The sequence below is a fragment of the Equus przewalskii genome, chromosome 3, assembly GCF_037783145.1.
Source record: "Equus przewalskii isolate Varuska chromosome 3, EquPr2, whole genome shotgun sequence".
Taxonomy (NCBI): Eukaryota; Metazoa; Chordata; class Mammalia; order Perissodactyla; family Equidae; genus Equus; species Equus przewalskii.
Window position 1 is genome coordinate 28,917,468 of NC_091833.1, and position 18,721 is coordinate 28,936,188.

Sequence of the window (18,721 nt, forward strand, 5' to 3'; positions counted from 1 at the left end):
TCAGTGAGGACTTAGCCTGTGTAGGTCATGGTGCTGTGGGAGGGGAGCCTACCTACAGCTCTGCTTTATGTCCTGTCATGTGCCTGGGGCCTTCCTTGGGCCTCCCTCTGGGACCCCTGGTCTTGTCTCAGACATCCATGTGAACCCTTCTCTTCCATGTAGATGGAATTCTTGGGTGGCAGGAGCCATGGGATAGACGGGTTCCTGTTTTCCCACCTACAGAAAAGCAGGCCATAAAAGGCCTTGTATGAGAGGATGCCATCTGTTGATGGAAATATTACCTGCAAATTTATATTTCATTGACTTCAGTGAGGACTAAAGAATACACTTTTTAAAATAGACTTTGTTTTTTAGAGCAGTTTAGGGTTCACAGCAAAATTGAAAGGAAGGTACAGAGATTTCCTGTATACCCGCTGCCCGTACACGTGCATAGCCTCCCCCATTGTCAGTATTTGCCACCAGAGTGGCATCTTTGTTGCAGTCAGTTAATCTACATTGGCACATCACTGTCGCCCAAAGTCCATACTTTACATTGCGGTTCATTCTTCATGTTGTACATTTTGTGGGTTTGGACAAGTGCATAATGACGTATGTCCACCGTTACAGTATTATACAGAGTAGTTTCACTGCCCTAAAAATCCATTTTTGATGTGGTTTTTAGGAGCTCATGAAGATGAAGGTTGGGGCACATCTGTAAAACAGACTCCCCACAGGAACATAAATGCTGAGTTTGGCGTAAGTGGGCAGGTGAAGGGGTGAGCCAGGCCCTCTGCATGTGTCTCCGAGCCTGCTCTTGCTAGCTCCGCAATTTAGGTCATATGAATCATTTGAAACTGCGTGAATAATGCCCGTGAATCACCCCAGAATTTCTGTAAATCTTGACTTCTTGAACGTTACATTCGCTTGCCTTCTATTTATGTTTCCTTGCTTTTATTGGAGACGAGCTTTTGCATCAGAGGGGAAGAAAAGTCACTTAGACTTATTCTCTGTCACTGTCACATCAAATTCCATTCAGTGATGTCTAAAATGAATCTTGGAAGAGGAGGACCTGGCCTGATTGTCTGGGTCGGTTTGTTATCTGTTTGTTATGGCGTTTAGACACGTGGAACTTTTTCAGCATCTGGAAGCCAGTAAGAAGAGGACTGTCTATAACTAACAGGTTACTTTGGCTCTATTTTACTTATTTAAAAGTTGTAGACCTTTTTCATGGATGTAAAACTTGGAATAATACCAGCTGCTTTATTAGCTAGCAGCTAACAACTTTTTTCTTATAAAACCTCTTTTCAGTGTTGTCAGAAAAAGAAAAATTGATTTCGTTTCACTTCTGTTCAACTTTAAGAGAACAGAAAATAAATGCTTGCCCAGAGGATAGGTGATTGGAGGGAAAATAAACTTACACTGCATCCTCTGCGGCAGGCGTGTTGTAAATCTAGATAACTGGGTGAGGTGGCTGGACTTTATCCTCGCAGACTCGAGAGCGCGAGTCTCCAGGGCTATGTCTGCAGAGTGTCTGTGCAGCTGCTTCTCTGGTGTAGTCCAGAAACGTTCAGGGATGGGAGAGCTCTCAAGTCACCTTGTTTTACCTCCTCTATTTACAAATGAGAAGACGGGCAGAGAGGGGAAATGTCTTGCCCTAGAAACAGGAAACTGAGGAAGAATGTGACAGCCGTGCATATTTATATCTGAGCACCTGAGGCCCAATTTTATAATACTCCCAGTTACTTGTAGTTTTTTCAAAGAGTGTTATGAGATTCTCAAAGTGATATTTTAAGACTACTGCATCTTCTAGGAGAGAGTTTGTAAATTGACATCACATAATTATAAAAACAAGGATGTTGTGACTTCCAGTAAATTTACGTATGACCCTCCAACTTCCTGGGGCGGAGATGGAGAGCTGGAAAAGGACAGTCACTTTACCTTCTGTTCTGTATGGGCGAACTTCAGAAACGAAACTATCAGTTGTTAACCCTTTAGCTTAGCTTTTTTCTTTTTTTATAATTCATTAACTCATTCAGACCAGTTCATTGAATCCTCAGTTATTTGTGGCAGAGGAGATAGAAACGATGTGCAAGACAAAATTCTAGGTAGAAAAGGGAAAGCTATGGAGAAAATGTGTTGGTCCAGAGGAGTGAGAAGGACTGTTCGTTGGTAGATATTGGAAAAATTAGCGTATTTACTGAAGGAAAGAAATGCGAAACAGAATGGGACATAAATCTGGATATATCTATATAAAGATATAGGGAGATTTAGTTGGGGAAAAAATGAAGACAGAAAGGGAGAAGACAAGTGTAAGAGGAGGTTACTCCATGAGAAAGGGATGGTTACTGTCCAAGAGAGGAGAGAAGGAGGTAACTGAATGACAAGGCCATGAAGCAAGACTGTTGCACAGTGGATTGCATGAGTCTTACTGTCTAAGACTGGAAGGGACTAGAGACCACTTTCACTAGATTCTTGGCAGACGGAGGGTCATCCAGCCTGCTAAGTAAGACGTCATCTGCTGAGCTGTCCACAATAATATAAGTGCGCACATTAAGAGTAAGAGTTTAGAAACTCTTGTAACAATTTGACCGAGTAATTTTATGTCTGTTGAGTCGAATGATAAAATAATTGGGGCCTGTATTTTATATGTCTTTTTATTTCATTTTTCTAGTAACTCATTTTTTAATTGAGGTATGATTGACATATGATATTACATTCGTTTCAAGTGTACAACATAATGATTTAATATTTGTATATATAGTGAATTGATCACTGCAGTGTCTAGTTATCTGTCATCATGCATAGTTACAAAAGTTTTCTTCCTGTAAGATCTACTCTCTTAACAACTTTCAATAGGCAATATGGTATTATTAACTATAGTCATCGTGTTGTACATTATATCTCCATTACATTTTTATTATATTTTACAAAACACTCCTCTGGGATGGATTAGAAATACAAAAACACACCACGGATGATTTGAGAAGCACTGATTAACCCTTTGCTACTCAGAGTGGTCTGGAGACCAGCAACATCTGCGTCTGAGAGCTTGTTACAAATGCAGAAACTCAGGCCCACCCTAAACCTTCTGAATTGGAACCTGCATTTGACAAGATCCCCAGATGACTTGTATGAACATTCAAGTTTGAGAAGCCCTGTGCTTCATCCTTTCAGCATTGGATAGATGAAATTATTAGAAAATTCTTTCTCCTGTTGATTCCAGTTCTGCTTCACTGTATCTGAGGTCATGCAGGATAAGTCTCAGGTGATAGCACTTCAAATATTTAAAAGAGTACTATCAATTCAAAAACTTATTTTACAAATAATTATTGAACATCTATTCTTTGTAAACTGCCAAGCTAGATTGTAGGTTTACAGTGATGAAGAGGACTCTGGCCTCAAGGAACTTAGAGGTTAGTAAAATGGGATATGCACTTAAATGCCGCAATAAAAGACAGAACTTGATGAACCTGTAGTATTAAGTACTGGGGAAATTTATAACAGAAGAAATTATTTCTACCCGCATGGAGGTGAGGATGGAGTTGCAGCCTGGGGCAGGATGGAGGGATATAGAAAACTTTTTGTGAAACTGGCGTTTAAACTAGTCTTTAGCAGACGAGTAGGAATTGAGTGTGCACAGATAGTCTTAGGAGAGATCAGAGCAGGATGGGAGGATAAGAGAGTTTGGGGCAGGTGTAAGGATCTGAAATTAAACCATAATTAACATAAAGTTTTGTAATTTACCCTTAGAATCTTTAGGGATTTTGACAGTACGATAGTTCATTTTTCTGGGCTTTAAAAAGGATCAGTTTTAAAGACATCTGAAATGGTCAATGCTCCTATTTAAAGAAGCCTTTTTTTCTGTCTTTTTAGCCATTGTCTGTACTCTGCCACCTGCTGAAAGAAAACTATACTCTTTAAAAAGGATCTTTTTTTTAAAAAAGATTTTATTTTTTTCCTTTTTCTCCCCAAAGCCCCCCAGTACATAGTTGTATATTCTAGTTGTGGCATGTGGGACGCTGCCTCAGCGTGGCTTGATGAGCAGTGCCATGTCCGCGCCCAGGATTCGAACCAACGAAACACTGGGCCGCCTGCAGCGGAGCATGCAAACTTAACCACTCGGTCACGGGGCCAGCCCCAAAAAGGATCTTTTTTCATTGTGAAAATATATGACAGTGTGGCCATCTTAAAAAAAAAAAAAAAAAGAATCCAGTCACGTGGTTGAAAAATAAAAAGGGGCAACAGTGGAAGGTCTCCTTGTAACCTCTTTCCCCATCAGCCCAGGCTTCCTCCTGCCGCTGTCCACAGCCCACCCACTGGCATGCCAGCTCTTGTTCGAATGTGGATTACTTTAGAATAAGAACAAGTCTAATTCTAGGTTGAGGCTCCTCTATCTGAACACATTTTGGAGCTTCCACCTTTAAATAGGTTAGCAACTTAGTCTGGGTCCAGACAGGAGAAAGACTGGTTCCACAGTGATTTGGACAAGTCTAATATAAAGAATTATTGACTACAACAGGAGATTGGAGTAAAGAGGGATTGGCTGGTAAGAAGTAACGAAAACTCTAAGAAATACAGGAATAGCTGATATAAAGAGCAGTCACCACCCCCAGGGCTGAGATTCAGATTTTCTTGGACAGGTGCAGTCATGGCTCACTGAGTGACAGAGAGCCACACTGGTGGAACTTACTTGAAATTGGCCCTCTGGAACTTGCCGGAAATCTGTCCTCTAAAGTGCCTAGGAAAGCTGTTGATGGGGAGGTGTCTCACCAGAAACACTCTGCTACAGAACTGCTTGAAAGAGGTCCCGGGAAAACTACAGGGGCTGCTGGCAGCTGTGCACTGCAGGTGCATGATGCCAGAAAGCAGGCTGCACTGTAGGAGCCTAACAAACTGATAGACCAGGAGCAGGAACAGAACTCTTTCCTCCTGCAGTGTGTTTCCAGCACCTTCTACTGAAAAGCTTAACATCTTGCCAGTTGATGAAGGAACATTATTTAAAAGGCTCAGATCCATTTTTGTGAGCATACAAAATGGGTGAATTTGGATCTGAGGGTCCAGACATTAATAACCAGCACAGTGACTGAAAAATACAGAAAGTCCTAACATCCTAAGCGAAACATTCCTGGAAGACATGTCCACTGCCAAAAAGAGTATATGATGCATTTCAGAGCCAAATATCAACAATTTAGGTGTTACTCTTGCCACTTATACTGTTTTTCTCTCTTGATTAAGAATTGACTGGAATTTTTTTCTTCACTTTTAATGAAAGTGTCAGGCAGATAGACACCCTAAGGTGCAGCAAGCAGAAATGAAATACCTTTTGACTCGAACTGTTAGTTCCGTAGAAACTATAGAGGCAGGAACAGCAGATATGAGATATAAGGAGGAGACGCAGTTGCCCAAATATCCTCTTTGTGCCTTCAGATATGTTATCTATTCCACCAATTTCACGTTCTTAAAGGTCCCCCAAGGCCTCCTGCTGGCACCAGAATGGACTGGCTTCCTTCTGCTGGGACGTAGCTGTCCTCCTAGGATCATCTTTCACCATTCCCTCCATCCCCTTCACTTCTTTCCTCTGTTGGATCATGTCTTTTCAGGATCCAGAGTCTTCTCTTTCTTGATGTACTCCCTTGTTTGTTGGGGCGTGTTTTCCAACAGTGTTCTGAGAAAGAGTGCATGGAAGGTAAATTGTTTTGAGACCGTATATAGCTGAAAATGTCACTCTCTTCTGTTCTGACATTCGATTGGTAGTTTGGCTGGTTATAAACACCTGGGTTGGAAATGATTTTCCTTCAGAATTTTGAAGTCATTTCCCCACTGCTGTTTAACTTCCATTTAGAAGTATGAAGCCATTCTGATTCCTTTGTGTGTAACCTGTTTTTCTTTCTGGAAGCTTGTAAGAATGTTTTGTGTTTCCAGTATTCTGAAGTATTACGAGGCTGTGCCTTGGAAAGGGGCTGTTTCCACCCATTGTTATGAGCACTTCTTGGTAGCAGTCTCTTTTTTGCATGGGCATTCCTATTTTCCAGATGTTCAGTCTTCTAGACTGATCTTCCAATTTTCTTAACTTGTCTCTTCTATTTTCTGCCTTTGTCTTTCTGCTCTCTTTTCTAGGAGATTTCTTCAGGTTTTATTTTGACTTTACATAAAAAAAAATTTTTTTTCAGTCATTAAAATTTTTTTGTTGTTCTCTGAATGTTCCTTTTTATAGCATCCTATTCTTGTTTCATGAGCACAGCGTCCTCTTTTCTCTCTGGGAATGTTAATGAGACGTGTTATCTTCTTGAACTTCTCCCTTGCGTATTCTTTACTTCCTCAAGTTGCCTTTTCTCTGTTGGTTTTGGTTCTGTCATTTCTTTCTCAGACGTCTGTTGAGTCCTGTTTGCTCAATTTTAAGAGTGGGGCTCTAAAGCAGAATTTCTTAACCAGTGTGCAAAAAGCGTTGCAGTTATGTGAAGATAATGATGGTGTCAGCCCTCAGAGTGGCTGGGCAGGATCTGGGGAGGCCGGGGCGCCCTGTCCACCTCTGGCCTACACATAACATCATCTGTTTTCCCTAGAGTAATATGATATTTCTACGTGTGCTGTGACATGAGGAATTTTAGAAGTCCTGCTCCAAAACGTCCTGGCAGCTCAGAGCTGGTAGCTTGGGCTTCTTGACTGTGGGTGTCACTGTTGTGCGATCAATGGGTCATTGTCCTGGGGCAGGTCTATGTCCATATCTTTAGATCTTCCTTTCTGGGCTGATCCTCCAGAAGAGTCTTCCAGTTTCTTGTCTGGAGGATATGTGTCTGGTGTCAGCATTTTAGGAGCAGAATTGAGAAAAAAGACTGATGGTCTCGGCATTCAGTGGGTACAACTCTCTTGACTCAGGTTTTGGTGGAGGACACCCACCCTCAGTGTGCCTGATATCCCCCTGTCCAGAGACACCCACTATCGGTTTTATACTCCTCAGAATATAAATCACTTGTCCTCCACTGGAGTTGAGGAGAGCCTTACTAACTGCGGTGGAGTTATGTATATATGCAGAAGGAGGATCTGGGAATTCAACTGTTTCTTAAGAGTCTGCCAATCCGTTCTTCTGTTTTTAGCTCATCTTTCACCCTCCTTCCATAGCTTTCTCCTGCTACCAATTCCGAGCCTTTGCAGGGGGTTTTAAGTGCAATTTAGGTTGTGTCTTAGCTTTCCTCCTTGCTAAACTAGGAATATCTTTTAAACCTTGGGTAAGATACAGTTCTTAAACAAAACACAAAAAGACATTGACTATGAAAAACTATTCTTCAAGTTGTTCATCACCTTAAAAAAAAGTGCCAAGTCTACCAAAAGATTAATATCAAGAACATAATAAAGAACTCCTACACCTCAATACGAGGAGGACAATAACTCAATAAAACAATTAACAAAAGACTTGAACTGAACGTGTGTTTCACAGAAGAGGAAACACATGTGGGCACAGACATGAAGAGATGTTCAGCACCTGAATAATGAGGAAAATGCAGGTCACAGCCGCAACGAGAGACCATGTTTCACTCATTCAATTGGCAGAACTTAGGAAGTGTGACCGATTCAAATGTTTAGTCTGTGGGTCCATGGCTTCTCTTACACATATTACATGAGGCTGTAAACTGGAATTATTCTCCAGTGACTTAGGAGAATAATTGAGCATTCCGCTCCCAGGAGTACACCCAAGAGAAATTCTTTTATGTAGTACAAAAGGAGACATAGACAGGAATAGTCATAGCAGTACTGTCCACAATATCAAAGACCTGGAAACAGCCCAGAGGCCCATCAACAGGACAGTAGAATATTATACAGCAGAAAGAACAAAAGAACCAGTGTGACATGCAGCAGTGTGAATGGCTCTTAGCAATATAATACTAAGTGAAAAAAGTAACTCCCAAAAGATTACAGACAGCATGAAATACTTCTATAAAGTTAAAAACAACTTTAAATTAAATATATATTTATCAGTGAATAATAAATTTATGTATTTTATGTATTATATATATTTCATGGATACAATAATAAAAAAGAAGCAAGGGAAAATTGAACATAGGATTTTGGATAATAGTTACTTCAGATGGGAGTTGATGGGGAGGATGGTTGGTTAGAAGCAGGTTATTGTCAAGGTCCTAGTTTTTTGTTTGGGTTGGTAGATTTGTGGGGTCCTTGTTACATTATTGAATATAACTAGTTAATTAAATACATAAAAAAATGAGCTGAAAGGGGCTGGGTTCCCAAGGTGAAGTAAAGTTCCTTGCTCACATGGATCTTGTTCTTTGTCTGTTTTGTTTGAAACCTGGAACAAATGTTTTGTAGTTGAAAGTTATAAAAAATGTATTGATCTAAAGTCAACAAACCAGGTTTTCTAGGTGGGGTTCATATACTGTTGAGTGTCATATACTTTATAGAATATTTAGTGCATAGATATTTATAGCTATTTCTGTTCTTTCATAGAAATTTTACATTTTTTTCCCTTTCTTAGGACAAAGTTATACTATAATCCTCCAAAAGATGATGGATCAACCTATAAGATTGAACTTGAAGGGATATCGGTAATGGTTATGAGAGAGATCCTGGATTACATCTTCAGTGGGCAGGTATGATGAGACACAAAGGAAGGAGGACTAAGTAGAGGCTTCTCAAGCTCAGGGTGAGGGTCTCCTTTCATCCATTCTGTGACCAAGTATCCCTGTCATCTCCATCTTCTGTCATTGTGTGCTTGACTAGTATCTCCTACTGGTACTGGCACCCAAGAAAAGAAAAGCAGACTGAGGAAGACCCTACCCAGCCCCACCTTCTGTTTTTACCCTTCTGAGCTCCGCTTTCCAGCGCGAGAGGTGAAGAACACCAGATGCTCCCTTCACTGCTGTCTTTTTGTTTTAAATCTTGATTCCAGTCTTGCTTTGAACCCACACTGTTGGGGAACTCGTTCTGTCTCCATTGCATGGGAATGGGAGTTTCCTTGGGTGGTGGCACTTATTTTGTAGAAATACAGAGTTCCAGATTCAGACAAATGACAGGCACCTGCATCATATTCATGATGCCTTGGTCCTGTGGCCGCAGTGGGACCAACATCCCTGTTCCACCCCCATTCTTTCTTTCTGCTTTCTCTTTACCCTCTGTACCCGCTTACATTTCTGGGGATTTAGTGAAACCCAGGAAGAAGGCAGTAAGTGATTAGACTTCGTTCTTTTTCTTTGCCCTCCTCTGACCCCCACCTCCTATTATGTGATTTAAAGGACTCTTAAGAAGGCTCTGAGGTGTGAACCGGGGCTGGTTGTTTTAACAGGAAGACGTTAGACTCTCCTACATTTGGTTACGTGAGAATGCATTTTGTCTTGTCTCTTTCTAAGAGCTTGTTTCCTGCTCTCTCCTTTGTTCCTTCTTCATCTTACTTTACTTTTACTTTCCTTTTCTTAAGGGCTGTGTCTCCTACGTGGTTCCTAAGTATTTTGAGTGTAGTGCTTACTTCCTCTAAATATATTCATTCTGTCCAGAGTCAAGTTCAGTGTTTGTCATCCTTTTTGAACTGTTTGGTTTAATTTCATCATATCTCTTTTCTCTAAACATTAGGTGGTGGGTATGTGGATGTAAGGTTCCATGTATGTGTATGACTTTTAAAAACATGAATTTAGATTAATTTTGAGACACCCCTTAAAATACTGGAGATTCTCTGTAGCATCACAAAACCAGGCTCAAGACCAACCCATTGTCTAACTTCTAAGATAGATTCAGCAGCAGTGATAACAAGTTGTGAGCCAGCAGGAGCATATTCATGTTCAGGCTTGGATGTGAAACTTGAAACCTTATTTACAGATCAGCTTCTGTGTTCTGTTCCCAATTTCAATTAATTATGGTTTAAAGACCATAGTTGCATCGTAAGTTATAACAAACTCCTGATTGTGGCAGTTTAGTTTTATCGAGATGGAATTTAGTATTTGTTCACACACCTGTATTTGAATAGTCTATAGCTATCCACTGTGTGTGGCTGATAATGTGTCATCTGAATGGGAAATCTCTCCTTACTTGTGGCTTACTAGACACACCTCTTTCCACGGTTTTGTTGCTCAGTTTCTAAGGTAATTGGCAACTACACATTTTTTTGGTATCTGTGGCATGAAACTTGGTAAAACGTTTCTTGACTGTGCTCTACTCGGAAGCCTCTCCTTCACTCTTCTGAGTGGAGGACAAGTACCCATTCTTGGGGAGAGTCTGGACCACTTGTGACTGTGGCAGTATTTTAGAGGCCTGTTTCTTTACATCGCCTTACTGTTGCATGGAAAAACTGTGATGTGGGGAGAGGAAGAAGCATCAATCAGAAAATTAAATGTTCATAATGATTAAAAGAAAGAAAAACTTAGGGATTTATTCCAGAAAGTAGCTTTGAGACCGAATTGTGTCTATCGCACTGAGTCTGAAGTTCGGGATTCGGGATGAGGCTCCTCAGGCTCCCTCTCCTCAAGGGGCGTCTGTCGTGTTTGGCATCCTGTTTAGCAAGAGAGTGAAGTATATGTACTTGGAGGCGAGACTATCGTCAGTTCCGGTGCTAGTGTTTCAAAAGATCACCTTCAGTTCACCATAGTAGGCAGAACTTCCCATTTCCTAAGCATTTCAGTCATTCAAGCTTTTTCTGTAAATTAAGTGTGGAAGTGAGCAACATGAACCGTTCACCTTGGAAGGGTTATTGATAGTTAATGTCGGTAAAGCAGTGAAGTGCTGGGAAAAATTAACCAGCCACGCACAGCACATGTTGTTCGAACGTTCCTTGGTGTCCTCAAACTCTTCTTGGAAAAAGCTCCTAGGTTGAACCATATGAAGTTCCAGTATTCACTTATCTTTGACCTACAGAAGTGGACCTTTCATGTGGTTCAGCCTAATAGATTAGCGGTTTGGGTTTTAAATATATACATTCAAATATAAAATATTTATGAACTCTTGCAGATCCGGCTAAACGAAGATACAATCCAAGATGTTGTACAGGCAGCAGACCTGCTCCTGCTGACGGACCTTAAGACTCTGTGCTGTGAGTTTCTAGAAGGCTGTATCGCTGCTGAGAACTGCATCGGGATCCGAGACTTTGCCCTGCATTACTGCCTGCACCACGTCCATTACCTCGCCACGGAGTACCTGGAGACTCATTTCCGAGACGTCAGCAGCACAGAAGAGTTCCTAGAACTGAGTCCACAAAAGCTTAAAGAAGTGATTTCTCTTGAGAAGTTAAATGTTGGCAATGAAAGATACGTCTTTGAAGCAGTCATTCGATGGATAGCACATGACACAGAAATAAGAAAGGTACCTGTAGTTTATCACCGGGCCTCGCTTTACGTTTTCCTTACCTCTTTCCTTTTATTTATTTATTTATTTTTGATCCAAATTACGGATGTTTTATCTTTCTCCTTCAACTTGAAAGACTTAGAAAGTTGTGATCTAAAAGATACCTGTGAAGCATCTTCCCATAGGATCATGAAAGCGGGAGTTGGTTTTTCAGACCAGTCTGCAAAAGCCCGCCTTAACTCATAATATAGCAAAGAAAATATTAGTATTTGTAAGGAACATAATATCCTTCGTACGTTGTTTTTAATGGGAAAATGCATTTCGAGCGTAAGTTGCAGATGATAGAAATGCAGAGTCCCTACTCTCTCTTTCAGCATCCGTCCCTCCTACGCTGCTGGGCCGGCTCCTACAGGGGGCCTGATGCAGCCATCAGGGTGAGCTCTGGCCGAGGGGAGGGCTGTGGGCCTCAGGAGCTTCTGGTGCGAGCTCTCCCTGGGATGATTGACAGCACTCAGGGAGAAAGCAGGAGAGCACTCTGGAGGTTTTGCGACAGTGCTGTTCCAGGTGGGAACGTTCTGGGAGTGACAGCCTGGGCAGGAACGGTCTTAGAGAACACCAGGCTTTAGAATTAAACTCTTAATACATTGCGGGAGGGAGCACAATCACAGGGCTTTAAATCCAGTATTTATAAATTAAAGACTAGCCTCAATTACTGTATTCAAAATTAGAAATATATCAGACTTTAGAGTAGTTTTCAAAATGTACAACTGCATTGTTCATTGTTCTTGATAACTGTTGACTTATGTTTTAATGATTACCTTGCACTGTTTAAATTCTGCAGACCTGTGGGTACATCTGTTTAGCAACAGGTCTCAGCCTAGTTAGTCCAGTTAGCATTCTGTTTTCCACACTCGTTGGTAAATTAGGAAAGGAGATAGCAGGGTTTCCAGCTTGCTGCATTCACTGAGACCTCCGTCAGCAGCTTCTCCCTGATTTTCTTCTTAAAGTGATGAGGTTGCTGGGGAAACAAGAGGCAGTTCTTCGTCTTTGGTTAATCTGAACTCTGTGTGTAAAGACTGTTGGCTTTTATAATGTGGGATATAGAAGAGTATGCTTTAAAATGACTATTTCAAAACCAAGAGAAACTAGTCATTAAAGAATTTCCCCTCATGAATGTTGAGTGCTGCAGTCAGTTCGTTCAAATTTAATGACTGAGCGTGAAAAGTGTATCATTCATATTGTACGTGTTAGATGGTTTTTAACAACAATGACTGAAGAAATGATGATATAGTACTCAGAGGATTTTTTTGAACTTTGGCTTTTCTGTTACAATTTTAGTTTTCCTTAAGTTGGAAAATGTATTTTCTAAACACTGTGTGTCGCGTTCTCCCTTGTTTCTCCCCATCCTGTCGCCCCCTGCAGGCCCACATGAAGGATGTTGTGTCCGCGCTCTGGGTTTCAGGGTTAGACTCCAGCTACTTGCGGGAGCAGATGCTGAACGAGCCCTTAGTACGAGAGATTGTCAAGGAGTGCAGCAACATTCCGCTCAGCCAGCCACAGCAAGGGGAGGCAATGCTGGCAAACTTCAAACCGCGGGGTTACTCCGAGTGCATCGTGACTGTGGGTGGAGAGGAAAGAGTGTAAGTAGGGGTGTGAGTTATTGGGGAGGTGGTAAATGGGAAGGGATATTCCCATGTGAACAAGAATTCATAATATTTTTCAGTATCTAAGCATGATAACACTAGATTTTTTAAATGCTTGAAACATTCCGTAGAGCAGTAAAACCAATCATAGATATTATAAGCAGAACTATATAAAACACGTTAACTGCTAATCAATTATTTATTTCCTTAGCTCACGGAAACCGACAGCAGCGATGCGATGTATGTGCCCTCTTTATGACCCTAATAGGCAGCTTTGGATTGAACTGGCCCCTTTAAGCATGCCAAGAATTAACCACGGAGTGCTCTCAGCAGGTACCATTCTGTGGTAAATTTTACTTAAACACGAGATCAAGTAATGTGTAATTTCAGAGTTGTACAGAATGACTCAAAACCTTTTAAAGATATGATTTTATTATCTCTTTATGATGACATTTTCAGTGTAGCTCTAGCTTTCAAGACACTGATGAAGAGAAGAATGTCTTCTGTCAGTCATTATTGTTCCCAAATCTTTAATACGTAGCTATTTTTAAGACTTTAGTAGAGGAGCATAGTACTCGAGGACTTCACTGATAGAAGAGCAAAATGCAGTGACTCCTAGCACCGGTTAGCTGTGTCACCATACCTGGAACACAGAAGTTCTTTGAGCCGTGATCTTTGCATCTTTGGAATTCATGCAGTTTAGAATTACAATATGTAATTATATGAGAAATGAAAGTGTCATGTAAAAAAATTTCATATGAGACTAGAAAATATTACTTACATTAGCAATGGCATAAGGTTATTTTACTGCAGAAACTGTGGTTTACTTGACCTCCACAAGTTTGAAAACAGCTCCCCGTCGTTAAACGCTCTCACTCAAGGAGTTGATAGGAAAGGAAAGGTTGCACTCGCTGCCCTACCGCTGTTTGCTGTCTTTCTCGTCACCTTGGACCTGCCTTTCTGGATTCACCCCACAAATACCATGTCACTTAATTCTAGTCAGCACCCCTCCTGGAATCCTTATTGAATGGTCTCTGCTTGCCCACTAACATTACCTTAAAAGTCTTGAAAGCTGTACCACACTATCCCGCACCACGTTGTAGAAATGTCTAAAGCTATACTATAGGATAGAAATGGAACCATTTTATGGGCTCCAAGATTTTTGAAGTTATTGTCAATAATAAACAGCTGGATGGAATGGTGCAGCCAACAGGATGTGCGTCTCATTTCCTTGTTCCGTCTTCTCAGAATTAGCTTCCTCAAGTTTCCCTCCCATACTATGTACACTTATTCATAATTTTCACACATGCACACCTGCCACAAAGGCTCCTATATCACTAATTTTCAAAGATTTCCTAGAGGGGTTGGCATTTCAGAAACTCTGAACGTTGAGAGAGGAATTGTGTCCAGTTGTGTTGACTGAAGTTGTGAAATGAGCAGTTCCTGTTTATCCAGCCTGTTCTGCATTTCTTCTTTTCTTGCCTTTTTTTTAAGTGATTGAATTTTTTGTCATTGAATTTTTGCCTCTCTACCAGTTTAGAAGTTTTATTTTTTGTTTGTATTTCTTTGAAGGTTACCTTATAAACCACAGCTGATATTAAGTTAATGAAAGCCTGACGTTAATCATACATTTATACTCTATTTTTTATGTTCCACAGTCGTACAGTGTTAAATACATGATTATTTATAAATAAATATTTACATATATACATATACATTTGTTTTATTAATCTGTTTTATATGTATATCTATAGGTAGTTTAGTTTTACCCATGTATTTACTACTTACTTTATTTTTTCTTCCTTCTTACTCCTCAGACCTGTCTAGGATAATTTTCTTTCTCTCTGAAGTTCATCCTTTTGAATTTTCTTTAATCTGGGTCTTCTGGTAGCAAACTCTTATATTTGTTTGTCTGAAAATGTCATTATTTTGCTTGCATTCTTAAGGGATATTTTTTCTGGGTATAGAATTGTAGGTTGGTGTCTGTTATTTTTCAGCGCATTGGCAATGTCTTTTCACGGACTTCTGGTTTTCATTGTCATTAAGTCAGTTTTCAGTCTAAAAATCTGTCCTTTCTCTGGGCTGTATTTAAGTTTTTCTCTCTGTCTTTGTTTTTCTGCCATTTCACTGTACTGTGCTTAGGTGTACATTTTGTTTGAAATTTTACCATATTTGGGGATTGTTGGGCATCTTGATTCTGTGCCTTTGCCTTTCATCTCATCAGGAAAATTTTATTTGTTACATCTTCAGATATTGCCTCTGCTCTCTTCTCCTCTCTCTCTCTGCTTTTGGAAGTCAGATTAAGCGTGTCTAGACTTTCTACTCCATCCTCTGCCTCCTCCCTTCTTTTTGTTTTGTTTTGTTTTTCCATCTTTTTGCCTCTCCATGTTGCCACGTTTATGATTTCTTTTGATTTATCTTCCATTTATTGAATTCTCTCTTTAACTGCGATGCATCTGCCATTAAGTCCATCCATTGAATTTTTTATTTTATCTCTGTTTTTTTAAATTTCTGTAAATTCTCTTTAAACTTTTTTCACATCTGCTATGTCACTTCTGTAGTCCCCTGTTCCAAGAGTTATCTTCAAATTTGTCTTTTATTTTTTAAACACAGTAGGCATTGTTGTTTTATTGTCTTTCTGAGTATCCACTATTTGAAATTTGAAATCTTTGAAAGACTGCTTCCTCTTGTCTGCTTCTGCTGGTTCTTCTTCAGAATCTAGTTTCTTAGTATACCTGAGAATCTTTGGCTGAGTGCTAATCATTTTGTTAAAAATTATTTGTAGGAATAATTTGATGCTTTAAAATCTTAGCGTGTTAGAATCTAAAGCTTAGGTAAAGGTACTTTCTTCCGTGGAAGTTTGGCATTTGTTTTTGCCAGTTGCCTGAAAACACTACTAATTTGGAATTGCTGTAAATCAAATTCAAATCTTGAGATTTCCTCAGTGAGCAAGGAGATTTAAATTGGTTTCTGGTTCAGGTTGGCTTCGTCCTGTGAGTTGGAACTCTGGAGAGATTCTCCTGCCAGAAGCCACATTCTCTGTGGCCCTGGGATTTAGATTTCTGTCTTTCTCATCCCCTCCAAGCCATTAAAAGGTTGAAATTTTCCCAGATTGGTAAAAGTCCTCAAAGCAAAATGGTTTCTGTGTGTGCTAACCTCTCTAGGTCCACTTTTCCTTTCCGTTTTGCCATATTGTCTCGTTGGCTTTTCTCTTAAGAGGATTATTTTATTTTAAAAATGTTTTATCCACCAGTTTAGCTATGTTTTGCATTAGAGTTGCTAGAATAACCTAATTCACCATTACCCGAAATAGGAAGTTCAACAATTACTCTGAGATCCTGTTTTGAATGCACAGTGCACCCAGATCTGAGTGCTCCTGGGGTCTTGAATGAACAGATGTGGGCTGTGGTTCAGAAGCTGTGTGAGAGTCATAGAGGCTGGGGAACAGAGTAGGTGACCTGAGATAACCCGGAGTTGCTTGGTGACCGAGTAGGTGGTGTCACTCTTCCTTTTACGCTGTAGGATAGTGGGAGTCCACTCAAAGGTACTAAGTGCAGTAAAATGGTCAGGGTGACTCACAGATTTGGCTCTGTCACCAAGGAGCAAATGAAATGTGATAAAGATCTCGAAGCCATTGTTGTTGTCAGAGAAGGTTTCTCCACACGCAATCCCTACAACTATGGCATTTGTATTTAGCAGGAGGTGGGTGTCGAAGACGTAAGTTTCAACTTTCTTGCGTGTCTCCTTTGATCTTTTCAGAAGGATTTTTGTTTGTATTTGGGGGCCAAGATGAAAATAAGCAGACCCTGAGCTCAGGAGAGAAGTATGACCCAGACGCAAATACGTGGACTGCATTGCCACCTATGAACGAGGTGAGACATGCTTGTTTCATTTGTGTGCCGTGTTTCTTTTTTCCCTTTATCATTACTGTCTGTTTTGCGTTTGAGTATACGAAAGGAAGTTGCAACCCTCCTAGCTCTCCTCTGTGCCGTCCCCCTGCTCAATCTGACCTCGAAGTTTCTCAGACCTTCTAGGAATGCTCTTGCCTCGGGGCCTTTGCCAGACACCCCGTGGCTGCTGCTTGCTTCCTTCAGTGTTTTTCCATGTCAGTAAGGCCTTCCCTCTGGCCCCTCAACTCTCCTGTCTCCTCCCCTGCTTTCTTTCTCTTCATTCCATGTAGCACCTTCTCACCTACTAGGTATTTTTAAATTGTTCACACAAACTCTTTGACGGCAGGGGACTTTTTCTGTCTGTTTGTTCAGCGCTCTTTGTGCAGTGCTAGAATAGTGCTGAGCACAGAGGGGGCACTAAGGAAGAACTTGTCGACGAGTGAATATGAAATACCTCAGGCTTCTGTCACTCCAGGTGGCCTTAGCACAAACCTGTCCTGCCCGCTGCCTCTCCAGCCAACAGGCAGTCCTGTTGCTGTGGTTCTTGTCTCTCATACATCAACTTAGAAACGCTTAATCATAGCCCATTGTTAACCACACATAATTTTATTGAGCCAGAAAGTAATAGTTATGTTTCTTGTTGTGAGCTATTGTGAGTAAAAAGTAACAATTCTGCCAGTGAATTCACCTTGCGTGTAATTCCCCTGTTCTAAGAAATTCCTGGACTTGTGTTCTCTGTCTTTTGTGACAGAAGAGTGAATTGCTAGGGAAATCTGAGATATTTGAGAGAGCTGGTTTTGAGCCTGGCACTTCTTTGCTGGGACTCTGAAATATAATGATGTCTGTCATTTTTATTAAATGTATAAATAGCAGCTTTCAATATGGTAGTTGGCGTTTTGTATATAAAGATCATTGATGTCTTTGCAGGCAAGGCATAATTTTGGAATTGTGGAGATAGACGGGATGCTGTACATTTTAGGAGGAGAGGATGGTGAAAAAGAACTCATTTCCATGGAGTGTTATGATATCTATTCTAAAACCTGGACAAAGCAACCTGATTTGACCATGGTTAGAAAGGTGAGAACTGTATCTTGTGATTACAAATTGGATTTTAAAGTTAATGTTTCTTCATTTCCTATGTATGCCTTTTAAGACATTTGACAGTGTTAAAAGAAGTAACGTTGTAGGATCCTAGCTCTGTAGGTAGCTTGCCTTCACTGTCACCACCCCACACCAAGACAAGAGATGGAGTGTGTGAGAGTTCACCCTGACGGTGGGCTCTGCGTGGCACCGCTGTGCCCAGGGCCCACACCTGATAAACTCCTCGTGAGTGTACTAACCTAGGAAGCAACCAGATCTTCCAAACCTGTTTTCTTACTCCTCGTGCAGGATTGGGGAGAAACATGAACTGACAGGTAAAGAATGACATTGCTTACTGAGTAGAGTGAAAGCAGATGGTTCCCCTTGGCTGTTTAAAGCAGTCTGTCTTTATTTACGTCCCTGATGCTGGCAGGGGCTCATCAGGAAGCCAAAGCTTTGTGCAGTGCTGTGGGTAGACCTTTACTCCTAGTAGGTTCTCTCACTGTCTCTGCCCTTCAGCTGAAGTATTCGGGGCAGGAATTGAGTGACATCTTGCTCCGTGGAATCTGCATCTTGGGATCTTCAAGTAGTGGTGAAAGATTAGAGAGACTGGAAAGCTCCTTTAAAAATTATGGTTTATTTACTTATCTCACTTAGGGAAATGCTGTTAGATGGAGTTAACCCTTTTCCAAGGATTAACAGTACATATATTACCTTGCTTTTCTTATTGTTAAAAGCCTTGTTGTAATTTTGGAAAGCACCATAGTTTAAATATCTTACAGTGATTTCTAGACAAGTTAATATTTATTCGTCTAACTTTAATAATCAATGTTGCCTCCCCCACTGTTG

The 18,721-nt window shown here is 40.7% G+C and overlaps 1 protein-coding gene across 6 annotated transcripts in view; it reads left to right on the forward strand.

Moving 5' to 3' along the window:
• Positions 1 to 18,721, forward strand: part of GAN (gigaxonin) — a 54,225-nt gene that overhangs the window by 19,321 nt on the left and 16,183 nt on the right. For 2 of the 6 annotated variants that reach the window (XR_011538022.1, XM_070612371.1), the window contains exons 1-7: positions 7,664 to 7,872; positions 8,468 to 8,582; positions 10,927 to 11,277; positions 12,682 to 12,899; positions 13,114 to 13,235; positions 16,662 to 16,774; positions 17,720 to 17,869. Coding sequence is in view for 4 of the 6 variants with exons in the window: in XM_070612371.1 (XP_070468472.1) it covers positions 8,541 to 8,582; positions 10,927 to 11,277; positions 12,682 to 12,899; positions 13,114 to 13,235; positions 16,662 to 16,774; positions 17,720 to 17,869 (996 nt within the window). In the remaining 2 variants the exon portion in view is untranslated. Of the gene's footprint in view, positions 1 to 7,663; positions 7,917 to 8,467; positions 8,583 to 10,926; positions 11,278 to 12,681; positions 12,900 to 13,113; positions 13,236 to 16,661; positions 16,775 to 17,719; positions 17,870 to 18,721 lie in introns of those variants that run through there. The other 4 variants (XM_070612372.1, XR_011538023.1, XM_070612370.1 and 1 more) reach the window with 4 other exon arrangements.